The following is a 16,019-nucleotide window of genomic DNA, read 5'->3' on the forward strand; positions in this document are numbered from 1 at the left end:
TGTAATGCATATATACTGAGTCAACATGCTTAGTTATAAGCTCACATATATCTCAGAAATTTAAACTTTTACAGTATCACAATATCACAGCCTAGAACCCAGATAATTTGATAGGGGATTATATATTTCCTTGACTGAGGAGGATCAGGGCAAAATAGCTTAGGGGTATACAGCCCAATGTATTCTTTGCTTGCACTAGTTCCCTTATGTTTAATTAGGAGCCTATTGCCTCTAGAAATGTTTTCTGAGGGCTTAAGCAAATCCCACACTCCTTGAATATTTAAATTGTTTTTATATGGTTTACCATGCATACACACAGAGTCAATATGCCTAGCTGAGAACAAGTCCTCTCACATGCATCCTAGAGCTTGAGACACACATTCAATGATATTTCTTCTCACAGCCCAGAAGGTTAGACCAGTGATAATAGATGTCCTTTAATGTGTAGGTACAGGATGAGGCCCGCTACATGGGGCCGAGGTGGAGGGATACATTTTGTTTTTATATAGATTTTATATATGCTACTGGTCTAATATATAGGCTGTAGTGTGGTTCGCCACACGTTAATGGGCCAAACCTCTAGACCCTTCAAACACAAATATCATAGGACCCTCATAGGTGACCGCTTATATTTAGCTCCTTCCTAGATACCTTACTTACCTGACAAGTCCTCCACATGCCGTGCCCAGAAACTTGCAGACACTGACTCTACTGAGAACTGCTAAACTATTTTGGTAACTCCCTACCATGAGCCTTAAATGGCTATAGTATTTAGTCTTCTGTGTAGCACCTTAAGTTAGGCGGTTCTGCGGTTCCCTCAATGTTAGACATCTATATTTCTGTGAGGTAACTAATTTAATTTAGACTCTTATTTGAACTGTTCCTGTGTGAGATCTCACTACCCTAGACATAGTTTCAGGAGTTTTTTAACCTTTATTCCCCTTATAGGTGACAGAGTTCTCTAGAGTGCTTGATTCCTTCTATAATACATTTCATTTGCTCAGCCTATTCTATATAATAATTGCTCATCATCATTTTTTTTTCTAAAAGAGTGGCACTTTTTGTTGTTTTCCCTCTTCCCCACTATGTCTCTATTTCTTTCCAGGGGGCCCAAGAGTGGCCTTTTTGCACCAATAGGGGGAACGTTCCTTTAACTTACGTCTTGCTATATTTGAAGGGGACTTACCTTAACAGAAAACTTGAGGTTCATCTGTATAACCAGGCAATATCTGTACCTTTATTTTGACATTTAATTATTTCAGTAAATTCTCTATGTTAATGTTTATTTTACTGGAACTCTGTGATATAATTTGCCTATTTTCTGTATGTTATTACCTCAATAAAAAATATAATAAAATATTCAAATGGAAAAAAACAAACAGAATTTATGCTTACCTGATAAATTACTTTCTCTTGCGGTGTATCCAGTCCATGGATTCATCCTTTACTTGTGGGATATTCTCATTCCCTACAGGAAGTGGCAAAGAGAGCACACAGCAAAGCTGTCCATATAGCTCCGCCTCTAGCTCAACCCCCCAGTCATTCGACCAAAGGTTAGGAAGAAAAAGGAGAAACCATAGGGTGCAGTGGTGACTGTAGTTTAAACAAATTTTTTTTTACCTGACTTAAATGCCAGGGCGGGCCGTGGACTGGATATACCGCAAGAGAAAGTAATTTATCAGGTAAGCATAAATTTTGTTTTCTCTTGTAAGGTGTATGCAGTCCACGGATTCATCCTTTACTTGTGGGATACCAATACCAAAGCTTTAGGACACGGATGAAGGGAGGGAACAAGATATGTACCTTAAACGGAAGGCACCACTCCTTTCTCCCAAAAATAGCCTCCAAAGAAGCAAAAGTATCGAATTTGTAAAATTTGGCAAAAGTATGCAGTGAAGACCAAGTCGCTGCCTTACAAATCTGTTCAACAGAAGCCTCATTTTTGAAAGCCCATGTGGAAGCCACTGCTTTGGTAGAATGAGCAGTAATTCTTTCAGGAGGCTGCTGGCCAGCAGTCTCATAGGTCAAACGGATGATGCTTTTCAGCCAAAAGGAAAGAGAGGTAGCAGTCGCTTTCTGACCTCTCCTCTTACCAGAATAGATAACAAACAAGGAAGATGTTTGTCTGAAATCCTTAGTTGCTTGTAAATAGAACTTTAAAGCACGAACTACATCAAGATTGTGTAGTAGACGTTCCTTCTTTGAAGATGGATTAGGACACAGAGAAGGAACAACTATTTCCTGGTTAATATTCTTGTTAGAAACAACTTTAGGAAGAAAACCAGGCTTGGTACGCAAAACTACCTTATCTGCGTGGAACACCAGGTAAGGTGAATCACACTGTAAGGCAGATAATTCTGAAACTCTTCGAGCAGAAGAGATAGCTATCAAAAACAAAACTTTCCAAGATAACAACTTAATGTCTATGGAATGTAAAGGTTCAAACGGAACCCCTTGAAGAACTGAAAGAACTAGATTCAAACTCCATGGCGGAGCCACGGGTTTATAGACAGGCTTGATTCTGACTAAAGCCTGGGCAAACGTTTGAACGTCTGGTACCTCTGCCAGACGCTTGTGTAACAGGATAGACAAAGCAGATATTTGTCCTTTTAAGGAACTAGCTGACAATCCTTTCTCCAATCCTTCTTGGAGAAAGGACAATATCCTGGGAATCCAAATCTTACTCCATGAGTAACCCTTGGATTCACACCAACAAAGATATTTCTGCCATATCTAGATTTTCCTGGTGACAGGCTTTCTAGCCTGAATCAGAGTATCTATAACTGACTCAGAGAGCCCACGCTTTGATAGAATTAAGCGTTCAATCTCCAAGCAGTCAGACGTAGAGAAACTAAATTTGGATGCTTGAACGGACCCTGTATCAGAAGATCCTGCCTCATTGGCAATGTCCATGGTGGGACAGATGACATGTCCACTAGGTCTGCATACCAAGTCCTGCGTGGCCACGCAGACGCTATCAGAATCACCGAAGCCTTGATTCTGGCAACCAGACGCGGAAGAAGAGGAAACGGTGGAAAAACATAAGCCAGATTGAAGGACCAAGGTGCTGCTAGAGCATCTATCAATACCGCCTTGGAATCCCAGGACCTGGACCCGTAGAGAGGAAGTTTGGTGTTCTGACGGGGCGCCATCAGATCCAACTCTGGAGTGCCCCATAGCTGAGTCAGCTGGGCAAATACCTCTGGGTGGAGTTCCCACTCCCCCGTGTGAAAAGTCTGACGTGTGAAAAATCTGCCTCCCAGTTGTCTACTCCTGGGATGTGAATTGCTGAGAGATGGCAGGAGTGATCCTCCGCCCACCTGATTATTTTGGTTACTTCCGTCATCTCTAGGGAACTCTTTGTTCCCCCCTGATAATTGACGTAAGCTACAGTCGTGATGTTATCCGACTGAAATCTGATGAATTTGGCCGCAGCTAGTTGAGGCCATGCCTGAAGAGCGTTGAATATTGCCCTCAGTTCCAGAATGTTTATCGGAAGAAGAGTTTCTTCCCGAGACCATAAGCCCTGTGCTTTCAGGGAGTCCCAGACCGCACCCCAGCCTAACAGACTGGCGTCGGTCGTTACAATGATCCACTCTGGCCTGCGGAAACATATTCCCTGAGACAGGTGATCCTGAGACAACCACCAGAGAAGAGAATCTCTGGTCTCCTGGTCCAACTGAATTTGAGAAGACAAATCTGCATAATCCCCATTCCACTGTTTGAGCATGCATAGTTGCAGTGGTCTGAGGTGTATCCGAGCAAAAGGGACTATGTCCATTGCCGCTACCATTAGTCCGATTGTCTCCATGCACTGAGCTACAGATGGCCGAGGAATGGAATGAAGAGCTCGGCAAGTAGTTAACAGTTTTAACTTTCTGACCTCCGTCAGAAATATTTTCATTTCTACCGAGTCTATCAGTGTTCCTAGGAATGGAACTCTTGTGAGGGGGGAGAGAGAACTCTTTTTGACGTTCACCTTCCACCCGTGAGACCTCAGAAAGGCCAATATGATCTCCGTGTGAGACTTGGTTGTTTGGAAAGTCGACGCCTGAATTAAGATGTCGTCTAGGTAAGGCGCCACTGCTATGCCCCGCGGTCTTAGAACCGCCAGGAAGGACCCTAGCACCTTTGTGAAAATTCTGTGAGCAGGGGCCAACCCGAAAGGAAGAGCCACAAACTGATAATGCTTGTCCAGAAAGGCGAACCTGAGAAACTGGTGATGATGTTTGTGGATAGGAATATGCAGATACGCATCCTTTAGATCCACGGTAGTCATATATTGACCCTCCTAGATCATTGGTAAGATTGTCCGAATGGTCTCCATCTTGAATGATGGGACTCTGAGGAATTTGTTTAGAATTTTGAGATTCAGGATTGGTCTGAAAGTTCCTTCTTTTTTGGGAACCACAAACAGGTTTGAGTAAAACCCCAGTCCTTGTTCTGCAATTGGAACTGGGTGGATCACTCCCATTGTATGTAGATCTTCTACACAGCGTAAAAATGCCTCTTTCTTTGTCTGATCTGTAGACAGACGAGAAATGTGGAACCTTCCCCTTGGAGGAGAGTCCTTGAATTCTAGAAGGTATCCCTGGGCTACAATCTCTAATGAGCGAAGAGAGAGAGTCTGCCCCCTACTAGATCCGGTCCCGGATCGGGGGCTACCCCTTCATGCTGTCTTGGTGGCAGCTGCAGGCTTTTTGGCCTGTTTACCCTTATTCCAGCCCTGGTAAGGTTTCCAGGTTGCCTTGGGCTGTGAAGCGTTACCCTCTTGCTTTGCAGCCGGAGAGGATGAAGCGGGGCCGTTCTTGAAATTGCGAAAGGAACGAAAATTAGCTTTGTTCTTTGTCTTAAGAGCTTGTCCTGAGGGAGAGCATGGCCTTTTCCCCCGTTGATATCTGAAATAATCTCTTTCAATTCAGGCCCAAAGAGGGTCTTTCCTTTGAAAGGAATGTTCAAAAACTTGGATTTAGACGACACATCGGCCGACCAGGACTTTAGCCATAGCGCCCTGTGCGCCAAAATGGCGAAACCTGAATTTTTTGCCGCTAACTTAGCTATTTGGAAAGCGGCGTCAGTGATAAAAGAATTAGCTAGCTTTAGAGCCTTAATTCTATCCATAATTTCCTCATATGAGGTCTCCGTCTGGAGCGAGTCTTCCAGCGCCTCAAACCAGAAAGCAGCTGCAGTAGTTACAGGAATAATGCAGGCAATAGGTTGGAGAAGAAAACCTTGTTGAACAAAAATTTTCTTAAGTAAACCCTCTAACTTCTTATCCATAGGGTCTTTAAAAGCACAACTGTCTTCAATTGGTATGGTTGTGCGTTTGGCAAGTGTAGAAACAGCCCCCTCCACCTTAGGGACCGTCTGCCACGAGTCCCGCACAGAGTCGGGTATGGGGAACATTTTCTTAAAAACAGGAGGGGGAGCAAAGGGAACACCTGGTCTATCCCACTCCCTAGTAACGATATCCGCAATCCTCTTAGGGACCGGAAACGTATCCGCGTAAACAGGTACCTCTAGGTACTTGTCCATTTTACACAATTTCTGTGGGATCACTAAAGGGTCGCAGTCATCCAGAGTTGCTAATACCTCCCTAAGCAAAACGCGGAGGTGTTCTAGTTTAAATTTAAAAGCCAATGTATCTGAATCTGTCTGAGGAAGAACCCTTCCTGAATCAGAGACTTCTCCCTCAGACATCAAATCCCTCGCTCTCACTTCAGAGCGTTGTGAGGGTATATCGGATACGGCTACCAAAGCGTCAGAATGCTCATAATCTGTTCTTAAAACGGAGCTATCACGCTTTGCAGGTAACACGGGCAGTTTAGATAAGAAGGCTGTAAGAGAATTATCCATGACTGCCGCTAAGTCTTGTAATGTAAAAGGGTTAGACGCACTAGAGGTACTAGGCGTCGCTTGCGTGGGCGTAACTGGTTGTGACACTTGGGGAGAGGCAGACGGGCTACCCTCGTTACCTTCAGTCTGAAAATCATCTTGGGCCACATTCTTAAGTGCAACAATATGATCTTTAAAGTGTATAGACATATCAGTACAAGTGGGACACATTCTGAGAGGGGGTTCCACCATGGCTTTTAAACACATTGAACAAGGATTTTCCTTAGTGTCAGACATGTTTAATAGACTAGTAATATACACAAGCAGGCTTGGAAATCACTTTAATCAAATAAAAAACACAATTTGAAAAAAACGTTACTGTGCCTTTAAGAGATAAAAAGAGCACACAATTTTACAAAACAGTGAAAAATGCAGCAATTCTCCTGAAATTTTCACAGTATGTACCTAAAGCCTTAATAAGATTGCACCACAAGTTTCAAAACGATTAACCCCTTAATGCCCAAACCGGAGCAGCCTAAAGCCAACACCCGGTTAAAAATAGTACAGCACCTTGCCACAGCCTTGCTGTGGCCCTACCTGCCCTTAGGGATCAGATTTGGGGGAATATAGCTTCTATAAGGCCCTCAAACAGCATGTAGAAATTGCTTCCCAAGTATCCTCAGCGGTATCTGAGGCGTTAGCTGTCATTCCCATGCTTCAGGGAAGACGCAAGAGGAAAATGAAGCAGCATGAACTTCTCTGCAATTCTAACTGCGCATCTGAGGCGCGAAATTAGGCCCCTCCCACTCTACTCCGGAGCTGTGAGGCCTAGTAAATCACTCTTAAAGGGACACTGTACCCACATTTTTTCTTTTGTAATTCAGAAAGAGCATGCAATTTTAAGTAACTTTCTAATTTACTCCTATTATCAATTTTTCTTCGTTCTCTTGCTATCATTAATTGAAAAAGAAGGCATCTAAGCTTTTTTTTGGTTTCAGTACTCTGGACAGCACTTTTTTATTGGTGGATGAATTTATCCACCAATCAGCAAGGACAACCCAGGTTGTTCACCAAAAATGGGCCGGCATCTAAACTTACATTCTTGCATTTCAAATAAAGATACCAAGAGAATGAAGAAAATTTGATAATAGGAGTAAATTAGAAAGTTGCTTAAAATTGCATGCTCAATCTGAATCACGAAAGAAAATTTTTGGGTACAGTGTCCCTTTAAGTGAATAAAAACCAGCCATGTGGGTAATAACCCCAGAAAGAACCCCAAAAGGACTTTCAAAGTGTCTACAAACTATATTTTTCTTAAATAAACAATCGATTGCCCTGAGTCAGTGTCAACCAGCATAATTAGCCCTGTTATGTAAGCATTCAATTCCTTACTAAGTCTGTGAACATAGCTTACCCACCCTCATGGGGATATTGTCAGTCTCTTCTAGCATTATCTCAGTCTTGTCTAGAAATAAATGACTGAACATACCTCATTGCAGATTACCCTGCAAACCGTTCCCCCCAACTGAAGTTTTCTGGTACTCCTCAGTCCTGTGTGGGAACAGCAGTGGATTTTAGTTACAACATTATAAAATCATTTTCCTCTCAGCAGAAATCTTCATCACTTTTCTGCTAGAGAGTAAACAGTACAAACCGGTACCATTTAAAATAACAAACTTTTGATTGAAGATAATAAAAACTACAATTCTAACACCACATTCACTTTACCCTCCCGTAGAGAGACCCTAGTGCTTAGAGCCGGCAAAGAGAATGACTGGGGGTGGAGCTAGAGGGGGAGTTATATGGACAGCTCTGCTGTGTGCTCTCTTTGCCACTTCCTGTAGGGAATGAGAATATCCCACAAGTAAAGGATGAATCCGTGGACTGGATACACCTTGCAAGAGAAATATATTTATATTTTTACACAACATAAAAAAATAATACATCAGAAATGTGGCCATAATTGGGTGACAATTCTACATATTACCTCATATTTTAGTAAAAATATTTGTTTCTTAAGATATGGTGAGTCTACGGCGTCCTCAATTACTGTTGGGAATATCACTCCTGGCCAGAAGGAGAAGGCAAAGAGCACCACAGCAAAGCTGTTAAGTATCCCTCCCCTTCCCACAATCCCCTGTCATTCTCTTTGCCTGCAGTGCAAGGAGGAGGTGAAGTTTGGTGTCTGTAAAAGATTTTTCTTCAATCAAGATTTTATTATTTTGAAAACCAGAGTAGGTTTGCTCTGATCTTTCCTGTCAAGACTGGGTCTAGTAGGTTTACTCTATCCTTTCTTGTTTTCACAGGTCTCTGTGAGGAGTGGCTTCCTCTCATACCTGGTGAGCTGTCCTCCTGCCGGACAGCCAGAGGTACAGCTAAGTGCCATTTTTGTTTTTTTGTGAGAGAAACGGAACACTGGCACTAAAACAGAATAGTTGCACTTTATTTGGTCCTAGATTCCTGTGATATCTTACAGGACTCATTTGGCAGGTAGCAGGCACTGGGGCTTAGAGAGTTGTGTGTGTTAATCACTGGTGTCTCAGTAGTATTCCCTAGGGATCCGGTGGTAAAACGGATGGATCCGGTGCATGTCTCAGTTTAGGAACTAAGGCCTAAGACATGTCACGGAGCGGAGTTCCGATAAAAGTATTTTGTTATGGCTGCCGGGACCGCCTCTGTCATACTAGAGGGATGCGGATCCTTCTCTGAGGCGGTAATTTTCCCTAAAGCGCATACTTTTCCTTATAGTGGCGTAGCCTATAGCAGAAGTGGATGTTTTTTCGTCAAGCCTCTGCAGAAATTATATGGAGCTGCTAGAAATCACTACAGGCTCCTTTTTCAAGCCGGCCTATGATTCCGGAGTGCAGAGGGGGCAGGTAGGTACTTCCAGTGATATCACTGAGGTGTAGAGGTATCCTGTTTTTTCTTATAAAGCCTCAATTACACTTTAGAGAGGTTTGGGCATTCATTTTGCTCACAATTTATATGGTAAATTAAAAAGGAGGTTATATTAAGCCCTGTTTAACAATCCGTGTTTATTTTGGGAACGAATGCTCTTAAAGGGACAGTGTTAAAATAAATGTACAAAGATAGACTTTTTGTTGCTGAGCCACCACTCTCTCAGGTTAATGCTGCTCAGACAATGCCGCAGCTTTCTCCTCACACGTCCTAAGCCTTAACACATGCAGTGCCCTGCTGTTACTCGCAATCTCCTGGAGGAGTATATTTGCATGTAGAAATTGCTTCCCAGTTATCCTCAGCGGTATCTGAGGCATTAGCTGTCATTCCCATGCTTCAGGGAAGACGCAAGAGGAAAATTAGGTTTCTGATCTAGTCCAGGCTAGCCAAGTTGCTCTTTCTCATAAGTCTGAAGAGGAAGATACTTTCGGTAGCCTCTGAGGGTGAGATCTCAGATTCGGATAGTATAATTCCTTCTTCTGATGCTGAAGTTGTTTCTTTCAGATTTAAGCTTAGACACCTTTGTGTTTTTGTTAACGGTACCCAAGGTGGAAGGGGCGATTTCTACCCTGGCCAAGAGAACTACTATTCCTATTGAGGATAGCTGCTCTTTCAAGGACCCTATGGACAAGAAGCTGGAGGCTTACTTGAAAAAGATGTATATTCATCAGGGTCTCCAATGGCAACCAGCGGTGTGGATTGCTACAGTGACAAGTGCGGCATCTTATTGGTTTGACGTTTTGTCTGAGTTTCTTCAAGCAGACTGCTTTGGAGGAGATACAAAATAGGATTAAGGCCATTAAGTTAGCCAATTCCTTTATTAGTGATGCCTCATTGCAGGTCATCAAGTTGGGAGCCAAAATATCTGGTTTAGCGATTTTGGCGTGTAGAGCGTATGGCTGAAATCTTGGTCAGCAAATGTTTCCTCTAAGTCTAAGCTTTTGGCGATTCCTTACAAGGGTAACACCTTGTTTAGGCCGGGTTTGGCAGAAATTATTTCTGACATCACGGGTGGTAAATGATCTTTTCTGCCACAAGATAAGAAGAATAGGCCGAAAGTCGTCAGAGTAATTTTCGTTCCTTTCGTAACTTCAGAGGCAAGTCTTCCCCCTCTTCTACCATGCAGGAATGGTGCAAGCCTTCTTGGAAACCCAGTCAGTCTTGGAACAAGGGAAGCAATCTAAGAAGCCTGCAGCTGAGTCTAAGTCAGCATGAAGGGTTTGCCCCGATCCGGGACCAGATTCAGTAGGGGGCAGACTCTCTCTGTTTTCTCAAGCTTGGATACAAGATGTTCCAGATCCGTGGGCCGTGGACATAGTATCCCAGGGTTACAAATTAGAATTCAAGACCGTTCCTCCCAGGGGCAGGTTTCCTCTCTCAAGATTATCTGCAGACCAAATGAAAAGAGAGGTGTTCTTTAAATGTGTACAGGATCTTTGCCTCATGGGGGTGATAGTTCCAGTACAGGAACAGGGTCTAGGGTTCTATTCCAATCTGTTCATGGTTCCCAAAAAAGAGGGAACTTTTAGACTTATTCTATTCTAGATCTGAAGTGTCTCAAGCTTCTCAGACTGCCATCCTTCAAGATGGAGACTATCCGTTCTATTCTTCCTTTAGTGCAAGAGGGTCAGTTCATGACGACCGTAGACCTGAAGGATGCGTACCTACATGTTCCCATTCATAGGGATCATCAAATATCTGAGATTTGCCTTTTTGGACAAACACTTTCAGTTTGTGGCTCTTCCATTTGGCTTCGCCACAGCTCCCAGGTCCTGGGGGCTCTTTTGGCAGTGATTCTGTCTTGGGGAAATGCAGTTGTGCCTTATCTGTATGCCATTTTGGTTCAGGCACCATCTTTTCAACTTGCAAAATCTCACACAGAGATCTTGTTGTCTTTTCTTTGCTCTCACAGATGGAAGGTGAATTTGGGAAAGAATTCTGGCTACAAGCGTGGTCTTCCTAGGAACAATTATAGATTCCCTATCAATGAAAATATTCCTGACGGAAGTCAGAAAAGCCAAGATTCTTTCCTCTTGCCTATCTCTACAGTCTGCTGTACGGCCATCAGTGGCCTAATGTATGGAGGTAATTGGTCTGATGGTTTCCATGGACATAGTTCCTTTTGCTCGATTTCATTTGAGATCTCTTCAGTTATGCATGCTCAGTCAATGGAATGGGGATTATGCAGATCTGTCTCAGAAGATAGTTCTAGATCAGTCGACAAGAGACTCCCTTCCGTGGTGGCTGTCTCAGGAACATCTGTCTCAGGGGACATGCTTTCGGAGACTCTCATGGGTGATTGTGACCAGGGACGCCAGTCTGATGGGCTGTAGAGCACTCTGGGACTCATTGAAGGGCAAGGACTTTGGTCTCAGGAGGAATCTGCTCTTCCTATAAACATTTTGGAGTTGCCAGCGATCTTCAATGCCTTGGTGGCTTGGCCTCAACTGGCCTTATCCCCGTTTATCAGGTTCCAGTCAGACAACATAACCTCAGTGACTAACATCAACGACCACGGAGGAACTCTGAGTTCCTTAGTCAATGATGGAGGTGGCTTGAATCAGTCAGTGGGTGGAAGCTCACAATTGCTGCCTATCTGCCATACACATTCCAGTAGTGGACAACTGGGAAGTGGATTTCCTGAGCAGACAGACTTTTCATCCTGGGGTATGGGAACTCCATCCGGAGGTGTTCTACAGGAGAAACATCAAATGGGGGTGACATACCTTTTCCCCCCGTTTGCTCTACTTCCACGAGTCATTGCTCGGATCAAGCAGGAGAGCGCATCAGTGATTTTAATAGCTCCGGCATGGCCATGCAGGATCTGGTATGCAGACCTTGTGGAAATGTCGTCTCTGCCACCGTGGAGACTCCCTCTGAGGAAGGACCTTCTACTTCAGGGTCCTTTTCTTCATCCAAATCTCGTTTCTCTGAAGCTGACTGTCATGATCCAATCATTGCTGTGTCGATGCGTCTCCCGGATCTCTCTCTCTCCCTTTTCGCCGCGTCACGTTGCCTAGTAACGTGACACAGCCTTCCTGTGTCACAACACCTAAGTCGTCACGGCCCTTTAAATCTCCGGCGGGACTTCTCTCTGGTGCCCGTTTGTCGGATTTTGCTTCCTGGCTTGTATACTGACCGTGAGTGCCTTATCCTTAAATCTGCTTAAAAAGAATTTGACCATTGCTTGCCTGACCACTCTAATGGATCGTCCTCTGCCTGCTTTAAAGTTATACAGACCTCTGCTTTGCCTGACCACTCTAACGGATCATCCTCTGCCTGCTTTTAAGTTTCTTTACATTGTTCTCCTGCTTCTCATCAAGAACCTGTTCCCGTGGCCCTGCATCATCTGTGAGTACACAGTTTTCTTTTCCTGCATACTAACAGTTTTTTTCTTTTCCTGAGTGGGTCACGTCCTGGTTTTCTCTCAGTGTGCTGGCGTGTGTGTCAATTATCACTCTAGCAGTTGCTCCTAATCCTGGACTGACTATATGGCTGACACTGACTGCTTGGAGATTGAATGCTTAATTTTATCTAAGCGTGGAGTCGGTCATTGAGACCATGATTCAGGTTCGTAAGCCTATTACTAGAAAGATTTACCATAAGATATGGTGTAAATATCTTCATTGGTGTGAATCCAAGGGATACTCTTGAAATAGGGTCAGGATTCCAAGAATTTTATCTTTTCTCCAGGAAGATCTGGTGAAATGTTTGTCTGTTAGTACTCTGAAGGGCCAGATTTCTGCTCTATCTATTTTCCCGCACAAGCTTCTTGCGGACGTGCCAGATGTGCAATCCTTTTGTTGCTCCACCTTGGAGTTTTAACCTTGTTTTAACCTTAAAGTTTTGCAACAGGCTCAGTTTGAGCCAATGCATTCAATAGATATTAAGTTGTTATCTTGGAAGGTTTTGTTTCGTACTGCTATCTCTTCTGCTAGGAGAGTTTCTAAACTCTCAGCTTTGCAGTGCAACTCACCTTATCTCATATTTCATGAAGATAAGGCAGTTCTTCGTACCAAGTTTGGTTTTCTTCCAATGGTTGTTTCGGATAGAAATATTAATCAGGAGATTGTTGTTCCTTCTCTGTCTCCTAATCCTTCTTCTCATAAGGAACGTTTGTTACACAACCTAGATGTTGTGTGTGCTCTTAAATTCTATTTGCAGACGACCAAGGATTTTCGGCAATCTTCTGCATTGTTTGTTTGTTTTTCTGGGAAACATAAAGGTCAGAAAGTTACTGCTACTTCTCTTTCTCTCTGGTTGAGAAGTATTATTCGTTTGGCATATGAGACTGCTGGACATCAGCCTCCTGAGAGAATCATAACTCATTTCACTACAGCTGTTTCTTCTTCTTGGGCTTTCAAAAATTAAGCTTCTGTGGAGCAGATTTGCAAGGCTGCAACTTGGTCCTCTTTGCATACTTTTTCCAAATTTTATAAATTTGATACTTTTGCCTCAGCCAAGGCTTCTTTTGGGAGAAAGGTTCTTCAAGCAGTGGTGCCTTCTGTTTAGGTATATCCCTCTAGTCCTCCGTGTCCTTTAGCTTGGTTATTGGTTCCCAACAGTAATTGAGGATGCTTTTGACTCGCCATATCTTAGGAAAGAAAACAAAATTTATGCTTACCTGATAAAAAAAATGATTTCCGGATATGGTGAGTCCACGGCCCCATCCTGTATTTTAAGGACAGTTTTTTTTTTTTTTGTACTAAAACTCAGGCACCTCTACACCTTGTGTTTCTCCTTTTCTCCATTTTCCTTCCGTCGAATGACTGACTGGGGATTGTGGGAAGGGGAGGAATACTTAACAAATTTGCTCTGGTGCTCTTTGCCTCCTCCTGCTGGCCAGGAGTGATATTCCCAACAGTAACTGAGGACGCCGTGGACTCACCATATCCGGAAATAAAGAAATTTATCAGGTAAGCATAAATTTTGTTTTCTGCATTCATCACTTGGAATTCTAAAGTTTCTAAGTTTCAAAAACATTATCTATTGTTTTAGAATTTTATTTCAAATACTGTGGTTATGATAACAATGTACTTTATTCATATAACAAGTCTTCTTTTTCAGATGGTGATGCCTGGAGATGCAATAGAAATGACGGAATTCCAAGAAAAAGCCATTAATAATTCTCACTACGTACTAGAACTGACATTACCAAGCGTATATTTAACGTTGCCGAACAAAACTTTCTATGAAAAGCTTTATAATAGGTGAGTGAAAAGAATGATAGAAAGGGATGAGACTAAACACAAAGAGCAAAATTTCAAAAATCAAACACTAAGTTTGGAACTATAGTTTAATGACTGCAGGCTATGTCAACAATACTGTGTGTAAAACAATATTTGACTGTTAAAGAGCATGTAATTTTGAACAACTTTCCAATTTACTTCTATTATCTAATTTGCTTCATTCTCTTGATATCCTTTTGTTGAAAAGTATATATAAATTGGCTCAGTAGTTGCTGATTGGCGACTGTACATAGATGCCTCCTGTGATTGGTTCACACATGTACATTGCTATTTCTTCAACAAAGAATATCTGAAGAATGAAGCAAATTAGATAATAGAAGTAAATTGGAATTTTGTTTAAAATTGTATTTTCTATGTGAATCTTGAAACAAATGTTTTGGGTTTCATGTTCCATTAAATAAGAAAACCTACAAACAGATTGAAACAAGAACAATTATACAAGTACAAAATCTGGAATTCCAAACTTTATCTGAAATCCAAATTTTTTAATTAATAATAAAAAAAAATAATAATAAAAAATTATTATTTTTCCCTACCTGTAAGCCTTCTCTGCTTGTGTTTGATAACATGTTCTAAAATTCAAATACTCTGTATTTATTTTATGCAACAAATATTACCTTTCTAATTACAGTACTGTACGAGGGTACTATGTATAAAAATGTATTAAAAATGATATAAAACTAACCTTTATCTTACATGTATAAGGAGGGCCGTCTTTAATATTGACTGGACCCTGGGCAAAAATTTTCTTGGCCCCCCCCCCCCCCCCCCCATGCAATTACGCTCTCCACCCAACATTCCAAAAAACAACTAAATCAATTTTTTTTTTATTATTAGTCCAGCAGTGGATTATCCACTGCTGAGCTAATCATTTTAAAAAAATAAATACATTGCAATATGTGAAACTGGACCTAAGCAGTACTAATAAGTAAATAAATATATAAATTCCTCCACTGTGGATTCATTTAATATTCTTTTGAATGTGATTCTGGTGTGAGGTTAGCTGGTTAAAGAGATTTAGGGCAGCAACAGGAGCAAAGCAAGGTAAACAATGAGGACAGGGCCGTCTTTAATATTGACCGGACCCTGGGCAAACATTTTCTTGCCCCCCCCCCCCCCCAATGCAATTACGCTCTCCACCCAACATTCCAAAAAACAACTAAATCAATTTTTTTTTTTATTATTAGTCCAGCAGTGGATTATCCACTGCTGAGCTAATCATTTTAAAAAAATAAATAAATTGCAATATGTGAAACTGGACCTAAGCAGTACTAATAAGTAAATAAATATATAAATTCCTCCACTGTGGATTCATTTAATATTCTTTTGAATGTGATTCTGGTGTGAGGTTAGCTGGTTAAAGAGATTTAGGGCAGCAACAGGAGCAAAGCAAGGTAAACAATGAGGAGGAAGCATGGAGGTGCAGTATAAGTTTACTGACTGGAACAACAGAACTACTATGGGAAGCTGTAAAATCTGAGACAGAGAGAAAACATAAACTATAAAAATAAACCTTACATTAATGTGTGAAGTATCAGCATGACACTATACATCAGCCACAGCAACACATGTCACTTCTTTGCTAGAAACAAGTTCCCTCTCACTCTGCACTAGACAATGCTGCATGGGGAGGGGTATGTGTGCACTCACTTATTCTTCCCACTGACACCTTTCTACAAAGCACTGTTCCTCTAATAAACTTCAGTTAGTTGATCTTAGGGCCACAGCAGAAAGAGCAGGGCTAAGGGGACCAGCAGACTGGATGCTGTCTGTCCAAGACTGCATGGATACAGTGTGAGATGAGTCACACAGCCTCAAGACTGAATAGAGCAGTGTATGCAGCTGCACAGATGCTCAAATCCTCATGTGCTTGCCGCACCAGCTTTCTGCTGCATGCGCCTACAGTCAGCCCTACCCAGAAACAATCCCTACCACCAGAGCAGTTACCTGGTAACATTGGTAACCCCAGTAGGACCT

The 16,019-nt window shown here is 42.2% G+C and overlaps 1 protein-coding gene across 2 annotated transcripts in view; it reads left to right on the plus strand.

The window, feature by feature from the left end:
• Positions 1–16,019, plus strand: part of ATG2B (autophagy related 2B) — a 516,631-nt gene that overhangs the window by 166,544 nt on the left and 334,068 nt on the right. For both annotated transcript variants that reach the window (XM_053697497.1, XM_053697498.1), the window contains exon 18: positions 13,861–14,003. In XM_053697497.1, coding sequence (XP_053553472.1) covers positions 13,861–14,003 — 143 coding nt within the window. The remainder of the gene's footprint in view (positions 1–13,860; positions 14,004–16,019) is intronic.

Source organism: Bombina bombina, chromosome 1 (genome assembly GCF_027579735.1).
Source record: "Bombina bombina isolate aBomBom1 chromosome 1, aBomBom1.pri, whole genome shotgun sequence".
Taxonomy (NCBI): Eukaryota; Metazoa; Chordata; class Amphibia; order Anura; family Bombinatoridae; genus Bombina; species Bombina bombina.